This window comes from Spermophilus citellus (genome assembly GCF_964194105.1).
Source record: "Spermophilus citellus genome assembly, chromosome: 9".
NCBI lineage: Eukaryota > Metazoa > Chordata > Mammalia > Rodentia > Sciuridae > Spermophilus > Spermophilus citellus.
The window spans coordinates 126077742-126104645 of NC_138191.1; the positions used below are offsets into that span (position 1 = coordinate 126077742).

A 26904-nucleotide genomic window follows, 5' to 3' on the forward strand; every position below is an offset into this window, starting at 1 on the left:
TGCTACTCCCCTGGTTGAAGCCACCATCATCTCTCTGCTGCATGACCTTGAGCAAGCTCCTTTTCAGAGGGCCTCTGTTAGGATTCAATGAATTGTTATTTGTAAAATGCTTCACAGCGTCTATTATATAGGTAGACATTTAAAATAAATGTCTACACTATAGAAATAGCTTGCTCAGGCCCCAGTCCCCCTTACAGTCCATCCAGAACACCGCAGCTGCACGATCCTTTTGGAGCCCAGGTCAGAGCTGGTCACTGCTCTGCGCTGGAGCTCCTGCCAACCTCTGCTTACCAGACCAAGGCTGTCCTCTGGCCTCCTTACAGGATATGTGCGCCTCTACTAGTCACATGGCCCTTCCTTTCAATGGGTTACTTCCTAAGTCAGACCCTCCTTGGCCACCCCACAAACAGCCACACTGTGCTAGCCTGCCTACCTGCTCTCTCACTGATTTTTCTCCACACCTCTAACCATCCTGGACATTATCCGTTCTTGGTAGCTGACTGTCCCCCAGTCAGCATTCAAACTCCATGCCAGGGGCTGGGGACATAGGTCAGTGGAAGAGCAAGCCCAGAATGCAGGAGGCTCTGAGTTGAATCCCAGTGGCAACCCCCCAATAAAAGCTCCACACCAGAGCAATCTGTTTTGTTCCCCACTGTATGACCAGAGCCTAGCATGGAGCCTGGCACATAGGTGCTTGATAAATACTGGTAACAACTTACTAAGTGCCCGTGCCTTCTCTGAACTCTCTTTCTTTTAATATTTACTTTTTAGTTGTAGTTGGACACATACCTTTATTTTACTTATTTATATGTGGTGTTGTGGATCGAACCCAGGACCTCGAATGTGCTAGGTGAATGGTGCATCACTGAGCCACAACCCAGCCCCTTCTCTGAACCCTTATAATCCCATCTATACCATTCTTTATATGTCCGTGGCTTCACACATTATGCAAACTTTATGAACTCATTTATGCGGTTACTGTCCCCTCAGAGGTGACCTGATTTGATTCCAAAGAGGGCAAGAAAGGGAGAGTTGGTATTACTAGCAGGATTTACTTTCCAGGTCTCCTGCATTCTAAACCAAGCTCAACAAATATTTGTTGAATGAAGAGAGAAAAAGAAGGGAAAAAAAATTCTGAGCTACTGTGTGCAGGAAGGCAGTCCCATAGAGCTGAATCTCTGTAGAAAATGTAGAAGGTTGCATATGACCTAGTATTTATTGAGCCCACATTTCTAATCTCTTCACCTGTGTCATCATAACTACCCTGTCGCAGGTAGGACAGCAATCTATGTCTTATTCACCTCTATCATCTTTTAGTGCCTAAAACAAGGCCTGGTATATAATAGGTGCTCAATAAAGGGTGCAGCCCAAAGCTCTTTGATTCTGGAGACCAGGTTCAGGTGCAGTGCTGGGCTCCAGGTCCCACGGGGCCCCACCGGTAGCAGGCGGCAGCGCTGGGATTCCATGTCAGGTTCCATTCGCGGAGCTCTCTCTCAGAGTTGGGCTGGGCCGGGCTGGGCTGGGTTGGTCCGCGGTCCTCACCAGTTCCGGGTCCACTGACGGTGTGAACGCGTGCATCGGGTGGGGCGCTGAGGGACAGTCCCCTCCCAGCCTAGTACCTTCCGCATCTTCGCCTGGGGGTTCCTGGGGCGGATGAAAGCAGTCCCTCTGCAGCCCCGAGCTATGCAGCCACTGACTAAGGGGCCGAGCATCGCAGCCGCAGGAGACCCCTAGTCCCCGGCCCCCAGCCCGGCGCCGCGCCCGGCTCGCACGGCCCCGCCCCGCCCCGCCCCGCCCGCAGGCCCCGCCCCCGCGCGCCCGGCCGGGGCTCCGCCCCCCGCGCCGCGCTCCATACTTGGCGATCGCCGCGGCCCCGCGCGCTCATTGGCCGGGAGCTGGCGGCGTGGGGGGCGGGCCCGGGCCCGGGCCGGGGCGGGGAAGGAAGGTGGCGGCGGCCCGGCGCGGGGGGAGGGGGGCGCTGACCCGGATGTTCACTCCTGGGCACCCGGGGAAGTGGAAGCGCCGGGCCCTGCTGCGGGGGGGAGAGCCACAGACGCCGGGACCGGGACCGCCGCCGCCGCCGCCACCATGGTAAAGGCCCCTCGGTCCCGTCCGCGAGCTCGCGTCCCCCTGCCCCGCCGAACCCCGGCTCCGGAGGGTGGGTTCCCGGGGTGGGGGAGGGGCGGGGTCCCGGGCCCTGGGTGCACACCATCCCTCCGGCCCGGGAGGGGCCGCGGGGCGCCTGGGTGGCCGGTGACTTTGCCGCCCCCGCCCTAGGTTCCACCTGGAGTCCTACTCTCCCCCTGCAAATCCAGGAGAGTCTCCCCCAGAGCCCAGGCTGGACCCTCCTTTCCCCATGGGCCAGGCCAGGGACCCCCTCCAGTGACCCAGCCATGGTCTCCCTTCTTCTTCCCCTGGCCCGGGCTGGGCCCTCTACCAGGGCCCCTGCGGTCCACGCCAGTCCGTCGCTTCTCCCTGCCTTGGCCCAGACTAGGCACCCCTCCCCTCACACTCCTTCCCTTCTCCGTGGCCTCAGTCCGTACCCGCGACAGCCTTCTTCAAGTGACCTGAACCTAGATTTGTTTCTCTTCTCGGGCATAATGCTTCTTTTTCCTCCTTGGTCTTCAGTGTGGACCTCTCCTCCTCTGCTGTGGCCCCCTCTTGGGCCTCCCTGCCCACAGGACCCCCTCGATCAGGTTTCCCGGACTTCTCACCACTCTCAACGTAGCCTGCGTCAGCCCCCCTCCGTCCCGGCCTTACCTTCCCATCAGGGACTGCCCCCGACCCAGGTGTCCCCTCCCCTTCACTTCCAGTGCCCCTTCTCAGCAACCTCTTGGAAGCCGGGGAGACGGGAGTGAACACCCCGGTCGGGGTCGGGGTCGGGGTGCCATCCCTTTTTGGGCTCCAGGGTTGCCTCTTCTGGTGAGCAAGCCAGGGAGGGAAGGATGGACATCTGTGTGCCCGGAAGGCAGCGACGGGCCCTTCCCGCGGCCGCCGATTCAGTGAGATGCTAGAGCGCGCCCCAGCCCAAGTGGGAGCAGAAGGGTGAGGGTTGGGGAGCCCACCGGATTGGGATGAACGCACAATCCCCCTTGTGAGGCCGCAGCCCTGGGGGAGCCACCGGGCTCAGAGCTCAACATATGGCCTGGACACAATGCACCCTAGCAGGCGCAGCCTTCCTTTCCCCCTAAACTGTCAGCTTGTAAGGGTTGGAACTGCTGATTATGGAGGTGCTTCGGATCAGGTGAGCAAAACTTGAAGCAGAGATCTAGCTTCACTCGTGGTGTTTGTTTTGGTAATGAAGGCAGGCGATGTGGGCTCTAGGCAGCAGGCTTCACATAGGCCCCCACAGGTAGGCCTGCCACTTAACCAACTGTGGAACCATCTGTAGGGGAGACCCAGGTTGGAGGGTCAGAGGGCTTCTGCCTCATGTGGTCAAGGAATCTTTGAAGAAGGAACTGTCAGAGCTAAGGCCATCCACCTCCTGCATCAGGGTCCTGTGCTGGTGCCTCCTGTCCATTGCAGGCAGTTATTTGCATGTGAACTTTGGGCCCCAAATGGTTTTGAGGATCTCAGTTCCTTGTTTAATCAAAGGATGTTGCTGTAGAACTAGGGTGACTAATTCAGACCGGCTTAGTTTTTTCTTGATGCTTTCCTGTATATTGATTAAAAACAGAGGCGTTGTCATTTTTAATACTATTGCTACAGGCTGAAACCTGGCCTGTGGGGGGGTGGGCCTGGCTCCCAGCTTGACCAAGAAGGATTTGTCCGGGATAGTTTTGGGTGAGGACTTTAACTGAAGTTTTCTAAATGTGCTCTCAGGGCAAATCAAGGGAGGATGGGTGGAGTGGCCAGATGGGGTGCTCTGGGCGGTAGATCAGATAGGGAGGGGCAGTTCTCTGAGTGTGATGGAAAGTGCCAGTAATGACCCAGGAGGAGCATATGACAAAGAGTCCTGGCCTTGGCTCTCATCTGATAATCTGAAAAGACTGGAAGGGGTGGAGGAGAGGGCCTACCTTGTGCCACACACCTGAGTGAGTTTATTTAATCCAGATTTGGGTATATGCTGTCCCCATTTTACAGGTGGTGAAGCTGAGGCTCAGGAGGAGGAGTCACATTCAGGGCATTGCTATGTCAGTGGAATAACATCTGGCCAGTTCTAAGCTGTGTTTTTCCCATTGTACCAAGCTGCTTATATGTCCAAAGATATAATGAAATTGTTTAGAAACATAATAATGGGATGCTCAAATGTGGCAGGGGAGGAGCAGCATTTATGGCCTTTGGATTATGTGCTAGATTCTTTACCTAGAAAGTCTTATTTAATAGAGAAGTCATGTGGTCATTCAGGCAATTTAGTGTGGGCCAAAACCTGAGCTGCTTGGGGGCCAGGATTTTTGTCTTGTGTTTTCCATGGCTGTATCCCTCCCTGTGGGCCAGAACAGCATCTGGCAGTGAGAGAAATGGTTTGGAAAGCCGGGTGCATTGGCCTGTGTCTGTAATCCCAGCTAATCCCTGCTACTTGGGAGGCTGAGGCAGGAGGATCACTAGTTCAAGGCCAACCTGGGCAGCATAACAAAATGCAAAGCCCCATCTCAAAAGAAAAGAAACGACTTGGAATATGTCTGTGTTCATGTTTGTGAATTTAAGTCACTTGGATTTCATATTCATGTCTTTCAATAACGTGTTCTTGGTGTCCTGTAGGCTCACAAATAGTTTCTGACTGCTTATTTTTAAATTTATTCCCTATTTGTATAAACTGATAAATCAGTATAGATAGTTGGGACAGGACGGAAGTGGTAGTGTGGGTCTGCATCAGAGGCAAATGAATTAGACCAACATGGTCCTGCCCGCCCCCCCTCACTGGTGGGGAGTGAATCAAGGGGTCACTTGCATGTTAGGCAACAGCTCTGCTGTTGAGCTACATTCCTAGTCCTTAATTTTTTTTTTTCTTCATTTTAAGATGGCTGGCTAAGTTGTTCAGGCTGGCCTTGAACTTGCTGCAATCCTTCTTCCTCAGCCTCCCGAGTAGCTGGGATTATAGGCAAGAGACACCAAGGCCCAGCTTTTCAGTAGTCCTGATGTTAGAAAAAACAGATCTCAGTTTTCCATTGAGGAAAATGTGGGTTTGAGAATCTAAAATGCATTTGATTTGGGGGTGAATTCCATGATTTTTGTTGGTATCAGTTTCACCTTCCTTGTTAAGAATGTATAGGCAAATGAAATTTATTTTCATTACCTTAATAGGTAATAATCTTACCACTGTCCCTAAGTGCTTTGCAGTTTCAAAGCACTTTTCCTAACACAACTGTAGCTTCTAATTTAGGGATTATTCTGAGAGCTATAATTCTGTACTTGATGGTAGGGCTGGAGGGGGCCACTCTGGAATTGTCATGCCAACCCAGAGGTGGTTTTGCCTAACAGGACCTGATAGGAGAAGCCCCTCATATTATTACAAGGTAAAACAATAGAGTTGATACTTGTCTTGGTGGTCTTCTGGTGTGGATAAGATACATAGTTGTATTTAGACAGTCCTGTTAAAGCTGGCCACTTTTTGGTGAAATGCTTCTGAAAGTAGCCAAGGATCAATAGTTTGAGAATAAGAAGATGATAAGCCATGCTTTTGAAGCAGATCTCCCTATTTATAGAGAAGTCCTATATTTTTACATTCTGTGGGGGGGGGGACAGATAACTGATGGCACAGGGATATGGTAGCAGGGCAGGTACCTGACCATCCTGAATCCTGCTTGTCAGGCTGGAGATTTTACTGTTGGCAGATACAGAGGTGCGGCGGTGTGGCGGGGCCCTGAAGTATGTGTGTGTGAGGTGGCTACTCTGTGCTGCTTATGTGCCAGCGATGAGCAGGATAGACAAGGCTTCCACCCTCACAGCTTCCACGTTGGGGGGTTGATCACTGTTACTCTTACGTAAAGTTTAAGGAGGAAAAGCCCTGTTTCTTGTAACTGCAAGCACATGAGCATGAACTATGACAGGAAACAAGATAAGGTTGGGGCTTGTGCCAGGCTCCAGTCCCAGGCATTTTGGGGTGTGCCTGCTCTTGGGTCTCCCATTGCAGTGAAAGTGAATTGCAGATGCTTGCAATTGGTTCCTCTGCACATCTCACATACTCTCTCACCAGATGTGCAATCTCGTAGTGCTGCGGAAGTCCCGCCCTTCCAGCCTGGTCTCAGCCATTGACTGAGCATCTGCTGTGATCCTGAACCGTGATCCAGGTTATAACTCAGTCCCTGTTTAACTTAACAAGGAACCTGAAGCTCCAGGGTTTGGGTGACCAGTGTGAATGGCAGGCGTGGGATTCATCTCTGGGGCAACTTGATTACTGTGCAGGACTGTGAGAGGCAGGGCCTACAGTACAGGATCTTTTTTTTTTTTTTTTTTTTTTTTTTTTTAAGAGAGAGTGAGGAGGGGGGAGAGAGAGAGAGAGAGAGAATTTTTAATATTTATTTCTCGGCGGACACAGCATCTTTGTTGGTATGTGGTGCTGAGGCTCGAACCCGGGTCGCATGCGCGCCAGGCGAGCGCCCTACCGCTTGAGCCACATCCCCAGCCCTACAGTACAGGATCTTGTTCCATTCCCCTTGCTGCAGGTCTGTCCAGTAAGGGTGGGGTGTGGAAACCTGAAGGATGGCACTGCAGGAGCATCTGTGTTGGAACCAGCTAAAGCAATGCCATTCCCAGACTTAGGCTTTCACAGGTTAGTATTTCCATGTGAGGAGGTGGAGACTTCACATTGGCTACTCTGCTGCTTATGTACCATGGACTCAGCGACGAGCAAGACAGAGAAGCGTGTGTGCCCTCCCAGCTTCCATCGCTTGGGGTTGGTCATGTCACTGTGCTGGGTGCTTTGGCCCCCTGGATCATGTGCCAGCCATGAGCAGGATAGACAAGGCTATGCGCCCTCACAGCTTCCACGAGCAGCCAGTGAGGAAGGCTCAGCCTTAGGTGGGAGGCAGCATAGTATAAGAAGTTATACTTGGAGTACCTCCTTATGAGGAGGATTAAATGAGATAGCATGTCAAATGATTTGACTTTACCTAGTGCCCATAATTGTGTAGAGAGTAACTTATCATCATGGTGGCAGATAAGGTGCAAAGGAGTATGTGGTTAGTCCCCCTGTAGCTAATGGAGGAATTGGGTTTTTCGACTCTAGACCCTGGCCCCTTGCCTGCACTCCTTACTGCCAGGTGAAGGCTGCTTTGAAGTGTGCTTAACTTTGGGCTGGGCTGGGCTTTGAACAGAGATCTTCATTAGTTGAGCTTAAGACTTTGCATCCACAAAAGATAGTATTCCTTGAGCCGAGCATGCGCTCTTCTCAGTCTGGTGCTGTGTCTGTGCAAATGGGGCCTCTTTTAAGCAGAGGATCCTTGCCCTCTTCCAGTCTTGGAAAAAGAAGAGCAAGACTGGGGCAGAGCAGATGAGCTGTGTGAGAGGAGGGGCCCTGTCTGCCGCACCTTGCACTGGCTACCTGTCACTGTTAAGTGCCTCATGAACCCCGAGTGGGTGAGGATAAAGCTGAGAGGGGTCTGCCTTTTCTCTTGCCGCCTGTGATACAGGACATGGGCTTTGGAGGAGGGCATCTGTGAACTGAATCCTGTCTGGCACAGAAGATCCCATCTCCCTTAACCTCGGTTTCTTGAATTGCAGTGTGAGGATATCATTTTATAGGGATACTGGGAAAAGGAAATTGAAAACTTTAATGTTCTTAATCCAGCCTGGCACATGGTATTAGCAGCGGTTATTACTTGTCTTATTCTGAGTCCTCTAGTGTAAGGGACACGAGTAGAAGATATAATCCCTAGCCTCTAATTCAGGGGGTGGTGGGGGGAAGATGAGTGTGAAAAGTGAAGTGCGGCCCGAAGGAAGCACTAATGGAAGGGGCTTGTGAAGGGCTGTGTGCATGTAGGCGAGGTTAGCGTTCCGCCTCCTCCAGGGATTGCCACCCACCCATCCCCAGCCAGCTTGAGTGCTGGGCCTGAAGCTTGGGCAGACCTTGCCCAGGCAGAGGATGGGGTGGGGCACAGTGAGAGTCCACTCCACAAAAGCCAAGGTCAGGGGCCGGGTTAGCCTTGTGAGTCTGAGGATTGCAGAGTAGACCAGAGTGAGGGAGTGCGAAGCCTGAGTTGCTAAGCTAAGGAGTTTGCATTTGATCTGGGACAGTGTGGAGCCAGTGACATTTTTGACAGGGCAGGTAGAAATTTGAGGAGGTGGCAGAGTAGTGGTATTTTAGGAAGAGTCCTCTTGCTGTGGCACGCAGGAAGGACTAGGGAGGTGAAAGAGACCTGAGGGAGCAGGCATTCTTGGCCATCAACCTGTGAGGTTATGTGGGCTCTGGTCCCTGTGGCTGTGGGCTTGGAAGGGAAGGAATAGGGAGAGAGAGATAAAGATAGGAGGCAGAGTGAGACACAGAGATTTGCCACCTCTGGGTTGAGGAGCATGCTTCTGCCCCCAGCGCTCCCCTGTGTAGACATTCTGATTGGACAGTTTATCGTGGACACACAGCTATTTCTGGTCAGTTTATATCCTAGATAGTGGTGCCTGCGAAGGCTTGATATCCCATTAACAACTGAATGGGGATTCCAGCCTGGTTAGCCCAGTGATCAGCCAGACGCCAGCTGGCTCATATCTGCCAGTTTCACCATGTCCCAGAGCTCTAGTCTCTAGGCACAGCGAAGCACCCAAGACCCCCAGTCTGCTGGGGGCGACTGTAGGGCAGCTGTAGGAGTGTCAGGAGCTGGTTTTCCTGGCTGCCTGTTAATATTATCCCACGCAGCCCTTCGAGACAGGTTCTCACGCTGTCCCCTTACGCACGTCCCCGCTGCAGGCTGAGTGGCCTCTGGTGTCTTTTCTATCGGGTTATTTCATGCACCTGCCGAGCAGTCAGGTAGACCTCCGATTGGTCTTCAAGTTAAGTAGAGGAGGCAGGGAAAGCAGCGCACCTAAGGTTCTGAAAGGCCCAGGGACAAGGGCAGAGCCAGCATGGCGGAGCTGTACCAGGGGACATGGCGAGCTTCCTCCTGCTGCCACCCTGCCTGTTTCTGACATCTTCAAAACCTGTGGAAAGGAGCCTTCACTGCCTCTTTCTAGTGATCGGTTTCCTGTTCCCTAGTCCTCTTTCTTCCAAGGCAGCGTCCCTGGGCTTACCATTCACCTGCCACAGAGGAGTTGTGAGGATTGAGTGAGTTCACAGGTGAGCGGTGTAGACGAGCCTGGTGCGGTGTGAGTCTGAGAGGAGTCTGGGTTCCTTAGTGATCTTACTAACACGGGTCCATGGCTAGTGTTTTGTTGAACTTCCCAGCCATTCTGGGAGGCAGTGCCGGCCCTTCGGAGCCCCCTGGAGGTGAGTCCCTGGTCTGAGAATGGCAGTCTTAGGAGTGAGTCTGATTAAGCCAGAGTGGAGAACCCAGCCCAGTGTTCTTCCCACAGTGGAGGTTACAGGCTGTTGCTTCCACGGGCTCTAAACTTCTGTTAATCTGCTCTGTGAAACTTCCTCTTCTTGGCTCACAGGACCCTAGTGAGTTAGGATCTGCCCTGAAACCATTATCTGATTTCACAGTACTGTTTTTTTTGTTGTTGTTTTTTTTGTTTTTGGGGGGTGGGTATTGAATTCGGGCACTTGACCACTTAGCCACATCCCCAGCCCTATTTTGTATTTTTTAGAGACAGCATTTCACTGAGTTGCTTATCACTTTGCTTTTGCTGAGGCTGCCTTTGAACTCGAGATCCTCCTGCCTCAGCCTCCTGAGCGCTGGGATTATAGTTGTGCACCTCCACGCCTGGCCACATTACTGGTCTTATAAACAAGAAAATCCAGACCTTACATTTATGAATTAAAATATCTTTAACCAAAAACATAGCCCGTGTATCACTTAAGGATAGGGACACATTCTAGGGAGAGTCCTTAGACAGTTTTCATGGGTTTGGGAACATCATAACAATGTACTTATAGAACAAAGATGGCTATGATGTTGCTAGGGGTATAGTCTTATGGGACCACCATGGTCTTTGTAGCCGTTCTTGAGGAGTCATCTTATGCGGCATGTGACTACTGTAAGGATTTGAAAAGATGCTTTTGCTTCTGCCTGTTGTGCTGGGGCAAATGCAGGGCAAGCAGCCCCCAGCTAGAACGGAGCCTGTGGCATTTCTTGGTGGTCCTGAATGCCCTTTTCCCTTCTCGCTGTAGCTGTAAGTGGCAGGTGGGGAGTTCGGGTCTGGCTTGCTCCTGTCGTGCTGCTCCTCCAGGCTTCTGCACTGAGGCTCAGGCCCTGATGTGTGACTCTGGTTTTGTGGGTGCAGCTTCCTGCCTTGCAATTTTGTGCTCAGAAACTGGGAGGAGGAGCTCTTGTCTGCCACACCCTCTGGGGGGAAGCACAGTCTGAGGACAGTACAGCCGCTGAAGGACCACTCTGGAATTCTCCCTGATCCATCTCCAGTTTGTTTTGATCTGTCCTTTGCTTCTCTTATTGCTTGGTGACCTTGGCAGGCTTGGATCAGGTTGTCCTTTAGAGGATTTCAGATGTGACTGTCACTGGTCCCTCAGGGTGCACCCCGAAGACAGCACCTCACCTGAAATCTCTCTGAGGCACAGTGGGTGCAGACCCTTGTTGCCCTGTGACTTGAGCCTCTGACTTTGTCTTGAGGGGTGCGCTGGCGGTACTGGCACTGGCAGTTGCCTTGAAACATCATCCTTCCTTCCAGGGGACACTCCATGTTCACCTTTGGAGTCTCCATTAGTCCCAGCAGCGTCTGCTTCTTGTGCCGGGCGAAGCCTACAGACAGCTCCCCTTCTCTCAGCCCCAGCCCTGGGAGTCTGTTTCCTCCTTTTGCAGATAAGGAAACCCAAGCTCAGAAAGGTGCACTGGCTTGCCCCAGGGCACCAGCCTGGTAGTGCCAGTTACCTTGCAGCCCAACCCTCTTGAAAGCTCATGCTGGTTGAATCCTGCTGTCCTGCTTCACTGGGCTGCTTACTACAGATGAGGAAGCTGTGGCCAGGAGGTCTCCCTGGAGGTGTAGCCGCAGTGGCTGAAGAGGTCTGGATCTGGTCTGGAAGTCTGCTTTGGTTCAGGTGGTTGAAATGCAAGCAGTTGTATCTTGGTGGGCTGCAGTGTTTAGAAAGACACCTGCCGTGTAAAAGCGTTGGCTGGGTCTTGGCCTCGTACCAGAGGGGTGCGCTTGGTGGTGTGGCAGCACAGGTCTTTGTGCAGGAGTGCCAGCATCCCTAGCTTCTGCCTGTTACATGAGTGCCAGCGCGTTGTGTACTCTCTGTGACAACCCTTATTGGGGGACTGTTGGTTGACAAAGCCTTGCAGGGTTCCGCTGCCTTTTTTCTGAAGCCCCGTCTCAGCCCTAAGCAGCTGGTACAAGGTAAGGCGCAGGGCTTCGGAGGGGAGAGGCACGGTGAGCTGCTCTAGTGATCATTGACCTCAGGCAGGTGGAGGGTTCCCCTTCTGCCCGGTAAGTTTGTTTTTTACTATTAGGAGGGAAGTTAAATGATGATTCCCCTCAGAGTTGTGACTGAGGTAGCAATGGCCAGTGTCCCCGGCACAGGCCGTAGGCCTCCCTTCCTGTATCAGGTTGAACCATGTAGGGTCAACCTACATTGGTCATTTTTGTAGGTCAAAATGGTTTTTTTTTTGTGTGGTTTGATCTAATAGAAAACACTAGCGTGAGCCCCTTACAACACCCATATGTCCTTTCAGGCCTGGCGCAGATGTGGCTTTTCATGAGGCCAAACTAGTCATAGTGTTGGGTTGTTGGTCAGGACAGAGGAGCTGAGCTGGGTCTGCCGCAGGGATGAGGCCAGAATGCTTGTAGCTGTTTGTGCCACTCCTGGCCCCAAGGACCGTGGCATTGGGGCCTTGGTGGAACTGACTGTGGTGAGAACAGCGATCCTGAAAGTGGCTGACAGGGCTGCGGGTGCTGAGCACTTGGCCTGAAGTCCTGTGACCAGCCGCTGTGGGGTTTCTCAGTGGTCCCAGGCAGTCTCCATTCCTGAGTCGAGGACAGCAAAGGGAGGAGCTGGAACTGGAAAACCTGGGATCACGTCTGAACCATGCAGACTTGGGCAGTTCCTTTCCTCCTTTCCTGGTCTCCTTGTTCATGAAACGGTAAGAATAAAAGTGATTGCTGTCTGGGGCCGTGTTTCATGGTAGAGCGCATGCCCAGCATGAGCAGGGTCCCGGGTTCGGTCCCCAGCACCATACACAAAAGAAGCTATCTCTGGTGAGTTTTATGAGGATTGAACAAATTAATATATGTAAAACCAGATTTGTGGTGGTATTAGCTATCACTGTTAACACTGATAATAGCACTATGTTATTACCGGAGACATGGACTCTCTGCATCGAATTAGAGCCAAAAGGACTTCACATGTGAATGCCCCTTTGCTTCATGCTGGAGGGAGTTTGCCCTGGTGCTGATGCTGTGTGTCCGGGTGAACTGCAAACCCTCGCTGGCTTTGTGGAGTGCACGCCTGCCACTCCAGGAGCAAGCTGTTTGAAATGGGACTTTTGTTCCCGGTGATAAAATAAACCACTCTTTTTGGAAAATGGCTTGATTTTTTTTTTTTTTTTTTTTGTCCAAGAGCAAGTGGCCAGCCTTGGTGTGCCAGTTGCATTTGGTACCCAGAGCTTTTGAGGGGACCAAGGCATAGAACTTATGAGACTCCTTGTGACCTCCTTCCCCCATGCCAGGACAGTGCTTACTTTGGAGTGCATTTCCTCCCCTTCTGAAGGTGGCAGTTTTCATAGGTGCCCTTGGCTTCTGCTGGCCTGTGTTGTGTTTGTCCACTGTCACAGATAGACTTCCTTGCCTCAGGGGTTTGTGCATACATGTTGTAGACATGCGTTTGATTTCAAGGTGTGTGGAGTGTTGGGGCTCCGGTGTATGAGGAGGGGAAGGACAGAGGAAGGTGAGGAGAGAATTGGTGCTATGGAAGACAGTGGGTGCAGGAGAGCCACGCAGCCTGACCGCATCCTTCACCCCTCCAGCCTCAGCCTCCCAGTCAAGCAGATGAACACACTGTCGTCATCTTCACCGGCAGGAGAGAGGATTAAGTAAGAATGGTGTATATAGAGCGCAGGAGCTCAGGCCACACACATGGACACCTGACATGGGCTCTTTACTGTCCTTAGAAATTCCATCATTTGTCACGTGCAGTAGCAGCACTGGATTGGCTCTAAAAACCCCTGGATTAAGGAACACTCTAAATCTACGGGTCAGCTTAAGGAGAGGCCCTGACCTTCCGGTTTGTGTTTGCTCTTGGCCACTCCTCTGCACATTGCCCACAGGGGACTTGCCCTAGGCCAGCCTCTGGGTGCTGAATGTCCTGGACACCAATGTATGGAATCATTGCTGTAGCCTTGTCTTGTCCCAATTTTGCTGATGTGGAAATGGGGGCTTGAGAGGTGGTGAGGTATCTTGGACGAGATGACATAGTTGGTGAGAGGCAGAGGTGGTCTCAAAACCCAGTCCCTTCTCATTCCAAACCTGCCTGGAGACTGGTCCAGGAGTGCCTGCCTCGCAGAGGAGGGTGCTTCATGTTGAGGATCGCAACCGTGTTCTTTAGTGTTTGTTAAAAACCTGCAGTTGAAAATGAAGTGTGTTTGGTGGCTGTCCCTGGCTTTGATTTGATGACTTGGAGTCCACCTTTTTTTTTTTTAAACTATATTTTAGTCTTTTATTGATTTCTTCCAATTTTATTGTTATTTATATTTTTATATTTATATTTTTAATGGGCATGAAAATTGTAAGTATTGATGGAGTACCAGATGATGTTTTCATACATGTATATGTTGTATAGCATTCAAATCAGAGTAAGCGTATCTACTCAGAGGTTTATCATTTCTGTGTGGGTATGGTGAAAACATTCAAAATCCTTTCTTCTAGCTTTTGTGAAACCTACCATACAAAATAGTTATCTTTAGTCACTCTCCTAGGCAGTAGGACACCAGAACTTATTTCTTATACTTAACTGTAACTTAGCACCCATCCACCAGCCTTTTCCAGCCCTCCCTTCCTGGGAGCCCATCTTCAGACTTAGGAAGAATGGATGTGTTCAGAAGTTGGGTCTTCATTTGAAAGTAGCCTTGTCTTCCACAGTCACCTCTGACCTGCACTGGGGTCTGGAATCCCCTTTGAGACCACGAGTGCTATATTGTCTCTCTCCCCCTCTGCCTTTCTCTTCCTCCTCAGTGCAGGTTCAGGTGCTTCTGAGGTAATGGAGCCTACTGGGGAGAGGGCTGTGGTTGACCAGGCTGGCATCTACACTCGGGACAGACTTACTTCATGTCCTGGCTGTGCCATACTTGCCAGAAATGAGCCAGGGCGTAGCAGGTTCATCTCCAAGGCTGAAGCCATCCAGAGGTACTGAAGGAGACCTCTGATCTCAGGCAGCTTGGAACTCCAGGCTGGATGACCGCGCCTGCCCACAAGATGGTAGGATCTTAGCTCAGTGTCTGACAACCTCTGTTACTTCTCTTCTTCTTTTGCATGAGTGATATTCCTGGGAAATAATAGGTCCAGTTGTCACATTTTCTTAGCCACCCTGATTTCATTATATCATCCTTTTAAAACTTCCTTCTGAGGCATCATCCAAGGCTAGAATTCCCTTGTTTTGCCTCCTATGAAACTGGTTTTCAAGGCATTCTCGTGTTTCTGAGCTTTCTAAGTTCCAGGTGGGGAACACAGAAGAATTTCTTGAGAATTTCCCCAGGATTCTGCATTTGTTTTGGTTCTACTGTATCCTCGTGGTGCACATTGATTATTGAGAAGAACTGGTCATCATGGCTCTCAAGGAAGGGCCCTCCTGCCATGTAACTAATTGGCAGGACATAGAGTCAAGTCCTACAGCTTTGTACAGTGAGCTCAAAGTGCTTTGTGGGGCTTGGATCTTACTCCAGCATCTCTAAAGAAAGGAGAAGAATGGGGAAAATGGTCTCAGCTGATGGGGGTGTTGGAACAGTGCTGGTGAATACTCACAGCACCCATCAGGCCCCAGCTCATGGGCCAAGTGCCCTGCTCCTATGCGCTTTAACTGGCATTTTACATGGACTGAATTCTCCTAAGCATGGGCTTCTGTGAATTTAGGACTTTATCTTACGAATTTAGGAAATTAGAAAATTCTCTAAATTTTACAGATTTTATGTAATCGCTAACAAATGGCAGTCATGATTTGAACCCAGCTGCTCTTGACTTGAAAGCCTTCCGCAACCTCTGCCATGTCATGGAACTTTGCTATCCTAGAGCCAGGGCTTGTCCAAGAACCCAGTGTAACCCCTAGAGCATCTGGGATTAGGACCTAACCCTGTAGAGTCAGTGTTCTGCACTCTTGTTTTTTTTGCCACATAAACTCAGGTACAGGTGAAAGCTCATCTTGGAACTGGTCTCCCCAGTGACACTTGGAAAGGACCACATTTTTCAGTGTGGCGTTATGAGAGAGCTGCGTGGCAATTGGTTTGACCAGTCCAGGATGCCAGTGGCTGAGATAAAAGGAAAATCTAGGGACAGGCTTGCCAGGCTCAGTCCTGGGCTCTGTGAGCAATAGTAGCTCCTGATTTGTCGTCATGCACCTGGGAGACAGGGACTGCAGTGAAAAGGCTCTGGACAAAGTGGACGTCCGCAGTGGGCTGAGGGCACGCTGCATCAAGGTGTGAGCAGCCAGGGAGGTAGCAACGTGAAGACCAGGAACAGCGTGAAAAGCGTGTGTGATGGACAGTGCTCAGCAGATCAGAATCCACAGGTGGTCTGTATTCTGCAAGAAATTCACATTAAGAGCACCTGCCTTGGTGTCATGAGGATTGAATAAGTGGAGTCGTAGGCCCTCTACTGTGCTGCTAGTTAGAGCGGCATCTGTCTATCATCTCTGTAGCCCTCTCCGCTCCTTTTGAATCCCTTCCTTGAGCTGAGTCCTCAGGAGTGGGTATAGGGCTAAAGGGAATAAGCATTTTTCTCTCCATTCCTCCCGGGCACTTTGCCCTAACAGGAGCTCTCCGCCTCTCTGCCTGTGCCATCCTCGGGGACTCTGAGCTGGTCTCATCTTCCCTCCCCTCCCTAGCTGCACTTCCTGGTCAAGTCGAGAGGGCTCCCTTCTTACAGGATGGCCTGTGCTAAGGTTAGCCTTCCTAGTTTTGCCAGAACTGTCGTCAATTTTTCTTTAAAATTAGCCCCCCTTTGCCTGCTCTCCTTGGAAATGTAACCCAGGTACCCTGGTACCAAGCCACATCCCCAGTCTTGGTCACAGTGTCTTTATCAGCTGATTATGCATCACCTGTTGTTGTTGTTGTTGTTGATGTTGTTGTTTGTGTGATGTTGGGGGCTATTAGGGATCAAACCCAGGGTGCTCAACTCTGAGCTACATCTTCAGCCCTTTTTAATTTGGGGACAGGATCTTAGTAAGTTGCTGAGGCTGGCCTCAAGTTTGCAATCCTCCTGTCTCAACTCCTGAGCCACTGGGATTACAGGCAGGGGTCACCGCACCTGGCAGCATAACCTGTTTTATTTGTGTTTCTGTTTGAGGCTGCTTTATTTAATATATATTGTTGATGAATTAATATGGAAGTCAGGAACAACACACTGACACCTGAACAAAGTAAGTATTTTCTAGATAAGTCACATCGCAGCCTCATTGTGCTTAGGGACACTAGGCAGCTGTTCAGAACTAAGCTTTGGGGGCTTTGAAAATAACAAAATCAACAAAAATTGGAAAAGTGCACACTGAAGTAGATCATGGCAAGGGCGCCTGTGCATAGTACGAGAACTGCAGGGAGAACTCAGCAGCACCTCCTCATCCTCACCCGGGAGCACAAACCCGGGGTGGCTCAGGTTCTGACTGCTCTTCATGTCTGTGAGTGGCCATCAGAGCGTCAGGAGAACCTTCCACATTTGTGGGTTCCATGTATCCAGCCAGCTGCAGATCAGAAGTTTGGTGGGGGGAGATTGTGTTCACACTGAACACACACAAACTTCTGAGCATTATTTCCTAAGTAATATAGAATAATAACTATTTACAAATCATTTACATTATATTAGGTATCACAGGTAAACTAGAGCGGATTTGAAGTCCACAGGAGGATGTGTATAGGGTACATGCAAATACTAGCTGTGTTATACAAAGGACAGGCATCTGTGGAGTTAGTCTCTATGGGGGGTGGGATGGAGTGGAGAGGTGGGTGGTTCTGGAACTGATCCCCCTTGGATACTGAAGGATGACTGTATTGGTTTTGGAGTTAAAAATAAGTTGTATCAAGTAGGCGATTTGGAAATACAGAATTTGCATATAACAAGTGGCCAGAAGCCTGTCCTGGGTACCCCTCACAGGTAGAGGATTTACAGTGATGGTGTGTTAAGCATAAGATTTAAATGGATTCTTCCTTGCATCAACTGGTGTTTTGTGGGGAGAGGCTGGGGGAGCATGATACCTGTATTTGCTTTTCTAGGAAATACAGGACTCTTGCTCAGAGGATGTTTGGGGAGTCACTTTATTCCTGTCTTCCAATAGCCCAGGGCTCCTCCCTCTGGGGGGTGGTCCGGCTCCATGTGGCCACGAGGACTGAGGTGTCCCTGGTGGTCATATGAGGGCTCGTTCCCCTGTGTGCCCTGCCCTGCTGCCTTTTCAGGCTCAAGCTCCCATGTCTGATGCAGATGTGGGGAGGCCTCGTGGGGTGTTACCAAAGCAGTCATGGTAATCTGGACTCTTGTGAACCAGGACGCTTCGAGGCGGGTTCTGACCTCTCTCTGTAAGGGAGTTAAAGGAAGAGTGCAGCAAAATACAGTCTGCTTGTGACATCTGAATCACTGAGGCCAGGAAATGGGTCGAACTCTTATTGCTGGTTCAGACGTTGCAGTCAGAGGGAGCCATCTGGTACAACAGCTTTGAGATGGGGCGCGGGGAGGGGGGCCTGGGACCTAGGACTGCTTCTGGACCACTGAAGTTTGGTCTTCAGAATTTTGGACCTGAGCACATTGGGGGTGCCAGGACTGTCGACTTAGCCTGCACTAGCTTGGGCAGAGGACAGCAGGCACATCCATGACCTGGCTGCCCAGTCTCCTTTCCACCAGGGTGAGGCTCCGCCCCTCTGTTGCTCCCCTCCCTCTCCCCTCCCTGCTCTTCTTTTTCCTTTTATTATTCCTTGCTTTAGCTGCTGCTGGAGCAAACCCAGGGAGTTGCAGGCCATGTTTGCCGACTTGGCCATCTCCCAGCACAATGTTTGCTGGATTGGTGTGCTCCCTTTATTTAATGTTTGGCTTGAGCCTAGCACCACAATCGACTGTAGCCTCTTCCTAAGCAGAAACATCTGCAAAATCACATGTTTAATGTGCCAGCTAAACTTTATGTGTACATATTAAAAATAGGTAATGATAAGCTTCATTTACCCCTGTCCCCCCGAAACCTCTCTCAAACCCCAACAGTCTGTCTGCGCAGCATACCCTGAAAATGCTGAGGGGCATAGAGCGCACTGTGCAGGTGTCTGGAGCTGATGTGCCGTGGGGTTTTGAACTGTCCCCTCCTCCTCTGCCTCGATTTCTTCTGCATGTGAACACCAGGGTCCCTCCAGGGTCAAGAATTGCAGGATGCTCTTTGGTGGCCCCTTTGTGGTTGGGTCCCTGGTTGGTCTGACAGCACCTGGGTCATGAGGGACCTTAAAATTCTGACCTGGATGTGTAATTCATGGTTCAAAAGGTAAGAGATTTAAATATACTGCAGATCAGCCTGGGTTCCTGTAATCACAGTGACTCGAGGGGCTGTGACGGGAGTAGCACAGGTTCAAGGCCAAGCCTCAGCAACTTAGCGAGGCCCTCAGTGACTTAGTGAGAACCTGTCTCAAAACAAAAAGGGCTGGGGGTGTAGCTCAGTGGTGAAAAGCATCTCTGGGTTTAGTGCCCCCCACCCCAAACTGCAGCTCAGGAGCAATTTGTACATGTGCTTCATGTTTGTATTTGGGCTTCAGCTGTCGCCACTTACTGGCCAGCAGCTTGGTCCATGTAGAGAGGAAAGGCTCTGGGGCCAGGCAGGTCCTGAATCCCTGCCTCCCTTTGGCTCCTCCTTCTAATGTGGGGGAGGGATGACCCTCTTGGAATTGCTGCTGTGGTGTTGGCAACCAGGAGCTCAGATCTGCCTGGTCTGATGTGGACGCCCCGGTCCCCAAGGCTGGATGATGTAGTGGTTGGTGTTGGACGAAGGTGTAAATCATGGTTTCCGGAGTCAGACGGGCTGGGTTACAATCCTGGTCTCTCCCTACTTGTAGCTCTGTAGACTTGGGCGTGGCTCCCTGGCTTGGGTTCCTCGTGCTCTGACAATGCATGTATGCGCCACACCTGTCAGTTTTATCATTATTGATAAGATAATAATGAGTAATAGCACTTGGGGTGTATTAAGTGCAGAATAAATGGCAGCTTTTCTTTTTCTAACATGGTGCCCAAACTTCAGGGCAGGGAGTGCTGGCTTCTGGACAGAGAGCAGATTTCAAAAATACATATACATACGTGTCTTCGTCCCTTTGGACTCTTACAACAAAATACCTTAGATTGAATAATTTATGCATAGCAGAAATACATTGCTCTCAGTTGTGGAGGCTGGAAGTCCAGAATCCAGGTGCCAGCAGATGAAGGGACTGGGAGCGTCCCTTCAACCTCTCTTACAAGGATGTTAACCCTGCTCACGTGCGAAGAGCCTGCATGACCTCCTCACCTCCCCAAGCCCCACGTCTTAACTTGTATTGGGGATGCAGATTTAATGTGGATTTTGGAGAGACAGCAACATTCAGACCATAGCACACCTAAACACTGTATAAAGAAAAATCTCCTGACCTTGTTCCCTCCCTCATTCTCTGCCCCAGCCACCCCAAATCCCTAGAGGACCACTGTCAATATTTCATTTTTATGTTTATTTTTAAACATTTTGTTTTCCATTAAACATAATAATTATCCTATAAATGTTCCCTCATTATTTTATTAAGGTATTACATAATAAAATCCACTAGTGTTTTTTTTTTGTTTGTTTGGTTTTTTTGTGTGTGTGTGTGGGTGTGTGTCTGGGGATTGAACCCAGGACCTTGTGCTTGCAAGGTGAGCACTCAACCAACTGAGCTATATCCCCAGCCCAGATCCACTAGTTTTAAGTGTCCAATTTGTTGAATTTTGGTAATAAACATGTAGCTGCCACCATGATCTAGTTACAGAATAATTCCCTTGCCCTAAAACATTTCCTGTTGCCCAGTGTGGTGGCACATGCCTGTGAACCAGCTGCTCGGGAGGCTGAGGCATGAGGATGGCAAGTTGGCCAGCCTGGGCTACTTAATGAGAACCTGTCTCAAAATTAAAAGGGTTGGGTGTGTGGTTCAGGAGTAGTGTGTTGGCTTCCTGTCGCATCCTTGAGGCCTTGGGTTTGATCCCCGGTTCTGCAAGACAGAGATGGCAAGACCTGTGCCTCCGCACCTGCTCTGCATTCTCTCGCCTGGTGCTTGACAGCCAGGGTCCGCTCTGTCGCTGTAGTTTTGCTGTTTTGTGATTTCATATAAGCAGAATCATAGAATGTATGGCCCTTTGTCTTGCCCCCCCCCCCCCCTTGTTGTTACTGGGGTTGAACCTAAGGACACTCTACACTAAGCTGCATCCTCAGTCCTGTGGGAGACAGTCTCACTGAGTGGCCGAGGCTGGCCTCCGACTTTTCATCCTCCTGCCTCGGCCTTAGGAGTGACAGGGATTGTAGGCGTGTGCTACTGCACCTGACTCTTCCATTTTGTGTGAATTCTTTCAGATTCAAGTGGCAAGTGTTCATATTTTCTTTTCAACTGTGTTTTATTTTTTAATGGATACATACTAGTTGTAATTATTGGCGTGCCCTGTAATGTTTCTGTCAGTGTGTCCTGTGATGTTCATGTCAGGGAGCTCATCTGTCTCCTCAAACATGTATCATTTCTTTTTTGTGAAAACATTCAGAATCCTTTCTTCTAGCTTTTTCAAAATGTGCAGCACATTATCAATATCTATAGTCACCTTACTAATACAGTAGAATACCAGAACTTATTGATTTACCTAACTCTTAAAACTTATCCGCCAACCTTCCCCATCCTTCCCTCCCCTAGTTCTCCAGGTATTAGTATTGTTTTTGTTTTTTTTTTTTATTGTGTAGCATTGTGTGGTGTTTCATGATATGAATGTGTCACTTAGCAATTGGTGAACATCTGTCCAGCAGTTGATGAACATTTGGGTTGATTCCAGTTTTAGGAGATGATGAATAATTTTGCCAGACATCTTCATGGCTGAGTTTTGGTGTGGACATGGATTGCTTTTTCTTTCCTCATTTCTTAAAGCATAACAAGCAAATACAAGTGAAGTCTCTCTCCCCCTTTGTTGGATGGAGTGAAATATTTCACACCTGCCTCTTTACCTTCTGTCCTTTAAAGGGCCTTTCTACCATATGAGAAGGTGCATTTAAGTCACGTATCTTAGAAGGACCCAAGGTGCCAGTGGCCTTCTGGCTCCTTGAGGGGGTGCCAGGCTGCTGGGACCCCAGAGGAAGGTGGTGCAGGTGGACATGGTGGCCTCGTGTCCTGGCAGAAGGCATTGCTTCCTGGGTCATGTTGTAGTAGCAGGGTTTCTTGCCTTCCAGGCCATTAAAAGGGTGAGGATGAGGCTGTGCTGGTTTTAGGTGGGGTGTAGGAGTATTTTTTGGCATCAGAATTCAATTGTAGAGGAAATTAGCTTGTTTACCAACTTCTAAGAAGTCACATCCTGTTGCAAACCACAGGTGCTTTGTAGAGGTAAGAGATCCAGCCTCTTGGGGTACTTTGATGGCAGCAAGTCTTGGTGAGAGAGTGGCTGCCCTGGCTAAGTGTCCAGTGTGCCGATGAGGAGAACAACAGTGCAGGGGCTGCAGAGAGGACATTTTATTGGTGTCATATTGACTTTCATCCGTCCTCAGTCCCCACGGCCTTCTAGACCTCAGCCAGTCTCCAGTCGTAACGCTGTTTTGAACTTTCTGAGAGAGGTTGAACCTGGCAAGAAAATTCAGTTTTGTATCAAAACAAGAAGGTCAGTGAGGTCTTACCATTCTTTTTTTTTTTTTTTTAATATTTATTTATTTATTTTAGTTCTCAGCGGGCGGACACAACATCTTTGTTTGTATGTGGTGCTGAGGTTCGAACCCGGGCCGCACGCATGCCAGGCGAGCGCGCTACCGCTTGAGCCACATCCCCAGCCCAGGTCTTACCATTCTTGTAGTACTGCTAATGGGCATTAGGATTTAGGAAACCAAGTCTGTTGTTTTTAATTACTAGGCACTGTGGCGCACACCTGAAATCCCAGGTGACTTGAGAGGAGGAGGCAAGAGGATCACAAGTTCAAGGCCAGCCTGGGCAACTTAGCGAGACCTTGTCTCAAAATAAAAAATACAAAGAACTGGGGATGTGGCTCATTGGGAGAGTGCCCTGGAGTTCAGTCCCCTATGCCAAATGGGGTGGGTGGAGCTGTTTAGTGAAATCTTCCCTATCTGTAGCCACATGTGGCCCTTGATTGAGAAATTGAATATTTTGTTTTATTTAGTTTTTTTCTTTTTGCAATACTGGGGCTTGAACCTAGGGCCTCCTGCATGCCAGGAGCTGCTAACACTGAGCTACACCCCTGACCCATTTTTTAAAATTTTGAAACAAGGTCTGAGTTGGTCGTCTGGCCTGGAGCTTGTGATATTCCTTCCTTAGCTTCCCAAGGAGCTGGAACTACAGGCACTGTGTTCAACCTTAAACTGGACCTGTTTTTAATGATTTTTTAAGCAGATTAGTTAAACATAAATGTCATTTTCCATTGTGGTATTTTATGTCCCATGTACTTTCTGGGTCCTGCTATGTATGAGGCATCATGGTAACTGCTTCCTAGAGAAGCGGAAATTACCCAGCATACTTACCTTCCCTAGGCCTCAGTTTCCCCCTTCGTCATGAGGCTATTGGACTAGGTGGGCTTTTTAAAGCCGCCTTGTATAGTAATTTTTATGATATTGCCTTTATTGGAACTAACAGACACAGCATTTATTGATTGCCCTGCGTGCCCTGAGTAGTACTCAAGACACTAAGAAAACCATTAGCTCATTTAAATATACTGATTTAATCTTCATTCATCCTAATGATCTAGATGGTTATTCTAATGTTTTAGATGAGAAAAATTGAGGCTCATTGAGGTTAAGTAATTTCCGTATAACGTTGCCAGTTGACTGTCAAGTTCATATTTCTACTCAGGTTATCTCAGTTCAAGCTCATCTTCAGTTAAGTCTTTCTTTTTGCAGTGGCTATTTAAAAAATAGGTTGTTTTCTGAAACATTTAAAAGTCTTATTTTAAGTAAAAATTCATTCAGGTTTTTATTAAAAATAGACTGACGCCCCAAGTGCTCAAGTTGGGGGTCAGGGTCCCGGTGGGTTTGGGATTGGGAATGAGGTGAGCAGCAGGCCAGCTTAGCTGACATGCTCATGGCCTCCAACACCCATGGAGGGCTGCTCTGTGAAGCACACCCACAGCCACCACCACCCCCTGCCCATGCCCCCTAGGTGCCAGTGCCCAGCTCAGATGGGGTGAAGCTTGGCTTCTGTCGGGAGCTTTGGGGAATGGGGGAGGGCTGGAGGAAGGAAGAGGCAACACCTGATCTCAGAGGCTTCTCTTGTTCCCCATGTGCCCAGAGCAACAGAGACCATGGTAAACCTGGCTGTCTGGCGCCTGAATGTTGACTCTGCTACCTGTGCTTACTGCCTGGGTGACCTTGGTTCGAGTCACTTCACCTAGGAGCCCTGGGGATTCATTCTCATACCCACTAGCAATTCTTTGAGGCTCGTGCTGTGCTGGGGCCTCAGGAGTGAGAGAGAGAGAAAGTGCTGCTTGCTGGGTCAGTCCAGTGTCAAGTGCTACCTCCTGGGACTGTTTGAAGAAAGAATGAGGTAAAGGCCAGTATAGCTCTCGGTGCTCCCCTCCAGAAAGACCAGTAATGCATTTCAGATCACATGCTGTACAGATTCGGAGCACTGTGGCCATCATTGACCAACAGTGGGTCTTAGTCAGGGTCCTTGGCTGCCTGCAGATGGCTGTAGAGGCTCTCCTGAAGGAGGGGGCTATCCTGAAGAAGTAGCATGTCCGTCCCCTGAGAAGTGTGGCTGGCTGGTAGGTGAAGCTCTAGTGCTTTGCTCAGCCCTAGTGTGGGTTTGAAAGCAGTGGTGTTTCTCCCACCCTTTCCTTTTTCCAATGAACTCTGCCACTTGGGAATTGTAAAGTAGGTCCTGGGAGGCTGAGCAAGGGGTGGTAGGGAGCTTAAAAGAATAAATCTATCAAAATAGGTCTCTTATTTTCTCTTTTTAAAAATACTCTAATTTCTTTATAGCTTTTCTGACTGCAAAAGTAATATTTAGGTGGGCATAGTGGCATACACCTGTAATCCCAGCGGCTTGGGAAGCTGAGGCAGGAGAACCAGAAGTTCAAAGCCAGCCTCAGCAATTTAGCTAGGACTCTGAGCAACTTAGTGGGCTCTGAGCAACTTAGTGAGACCCTGTCTTTAAATAAAATACAAAAAAGATCTGGGGTACCAGGAAAAAAAATAATATTTATTCTATTTATTTGATTCCCGCCCCCCCCCCCAGTATTTGAGACTAAACCCAGGATACTTTACTACTGAATTACATTCTCTTTTCATTTTTTTATTTTAGATAGGGTCTTGCTGAGTTCCCAAGCTAGTCTTGAGCTTGCAATCCTCCTGCCTCAGCCTCCTGAGTCATTGGGATTACAGGCATGTGCCACCATGCCCAGCATATACATATTCTTTGTAAACCACGTAGAAATGTGTACCTTGGAAAGTGGAGGACCCTCCCCCCACCCCAGTTCTATCAGAGAGATGGCTAAGTGTCTGATGCACATCTTCATCCAGGTGTTTCTGTGTATGTGCTAATATTATAAAGAGATTCCACCCAAACAGATGTTTATTCAGCCTGCTCTTCAGTGTTCCTTCCTCTCTTCCTCTAAGCCCTTTTTCTGGGCACCAGGAATTGGGGTACTTCATTAATAAAATTAGTCTCGTCTCACAGCCAGAAAAGGAAGTGGACTTCCTCTAAGATGCTGGCTTGGAAAAGTGGGACCTGGTTGAAGAATGAGGAGGCCTTTGGAAGAACAGGCAGAAGCGAGAGGGAAATCCTGTGGGTAGAACTTCCCAGGTGGTGCCCCCCCCCCCCCACTGCTCTCTGGGCTCTACTTGCTGGCTCTTCTGTCCTGCTGAAGAGGTTCTGCCCTTGGGATCTGAAGTGTGGTGATGCCACCTCCACTTTATATCTAGTGGAGCCTGTGCCTTTCAAAATTGGGCTTAAATACTGTGTGGTGCAACCGACTTTCACTAGCTGTTTTTCTGTCAGCTACTTTAAATCCTTTTAGCAGGATTTCTCTGCTTTTTTGGATTACAAAATTCTAAGGATGACTTTAAGACTGATTGTGTACCCACGTGTATGTGAGGATTATGTTAAAGAGTGGTGGTGATATACAATAAGGATGAATTCTATGAAAGCCTGAGGTTATCAGAATTATTTTAATTATTAAAATACTAGGTTGAACTACACACAATTGCCATTTTTGTAGCCAGAAGTGGTTGACCACTGGCAATTTCATATGATTCAGCTTAATAAAGCTTCATTATAAAAAAGCTTGGGTCATGGAAGGAAGAAAACCAGTTGTAACAGTTTGATATTTTATAAGTCCTTTCATTTCTCACATACATGTGGTTTTTGGTTAGTTATAGCCATAGGCTCTATCTAATTTCTTCTTTCTTTTAAAGAATTAATGTGAGGGCTGGGGATGTGGCTCAAGCGGTAGCGCGCTCGCCTGGCATGCGTGCGGCCCGGGTTCGATCCTCAGCACCACATACCAACAAAGATGTTGTGTCTGCCGAGAACTAAAAAATAAATATTAAAAATTCTCTCTCTCTCTCTCTCCTCTCTCATTCTCTCTCTCTCTCTCCCCTCTCTCACTCTCTCTTTAAAAAAAAAAATAAAAAATTAACGTGACTCCAGACTTCCCGGGTTATTAGAATTCTTCCTGGCCCTCTCTCCTAACTGCCGGCGCTCCTCGGGGTGGGATCGAGCAGCCATTCCTGTGATGCTTGGCCTTCGGGTTGCCCCTGGGAGCTCCACTGTGCACAGGTTTTTGGTGACTGTAGTTCTTTCTGTGGTTTTCTCTATCTTTGGATTTTTTTTTCCCTAGGACAGATGAATAGAAGTAATATCACATGTCAGAGTGTGCACACTTTTCCAGCTCTTGACACTGTCAGGTTGATTTCCGGGTGTCCTGCCCGCTCACAGTGCTCCTAGCAGCATGTTAGTTCATTGCATTTTTGTCAACATAGGGTGTTTTTCCCCAAAACTTCTAATTTACTAAGCAGTAAATATTTCCTCGTTTTTCATTTTTATGTGTTTGGTTAGTAAGATTGAATATTCTTGTTCACGAATAGGTTTCCTAGTTGTACTCAGTGTCATTTCTCCTCACCTTTGAGCCGTGTGTGTATATATGCTTCTACCCAATTAGGGAATTAGAGTAAGACTATAAGAAAGAACTCCTGTGCTGGGTGCAGCAGTGGTGCACACCTGTAGTCCCAGCGACTCAGGAGACTGAGGCAGGAGGATCACAAGTTTGAGGCTAGTCTCAGCAATTTAGCAAGACCCTCAGCAACTTAGTGGCACGTGTCTCAAAAAAATCAAAGGGCTAGGGATGTGGTTCAGTGGTAGAATTCCCCTGGGTTCAGCCCCCACTACCAAAAACAAAAGAAAAGAGCTCTGTGAGGATGCAGAATGCATTCTCCAATGTCCTTTGAGTGCTGTTGCTTGGGGAATGAAAGGTGCCTAATTAGTGCAGATCAAGACTGAAGCATACACGAGGGTC

The 26904-nt window shown here is 49.3% G+C and overlaps 1 protein-coding gene across 2 annotated transcripts in view; it reads left to right on the plus strand.

The window, feature by feature from the left end:
• Positions 1-1781: 1781 nt before the first annotated feature.
• Positions 1782-26904, plus strand: part of CAPZB (capping actin protein of muscle Z-line subunit beta) — a 124323-nt gene continuing 99200 nt past the window's right edge. Inside the window, exon 1 of one of the 2 annotated variants that reach the window (XM_081305170.1) lies at positions 1782-2091. In XM_081305170.1, the coding sequence (XP_081161296.1) occupies positions 2089-2091 (3 nt within the window). In that variant the 5' untranslated portion in view covers positions 1782-2088. The remainder of the gene's footprint in view (positions 2092-26904) is intronic. The other variant, XM_081305169.1, reaches the window with a different exon arrangement.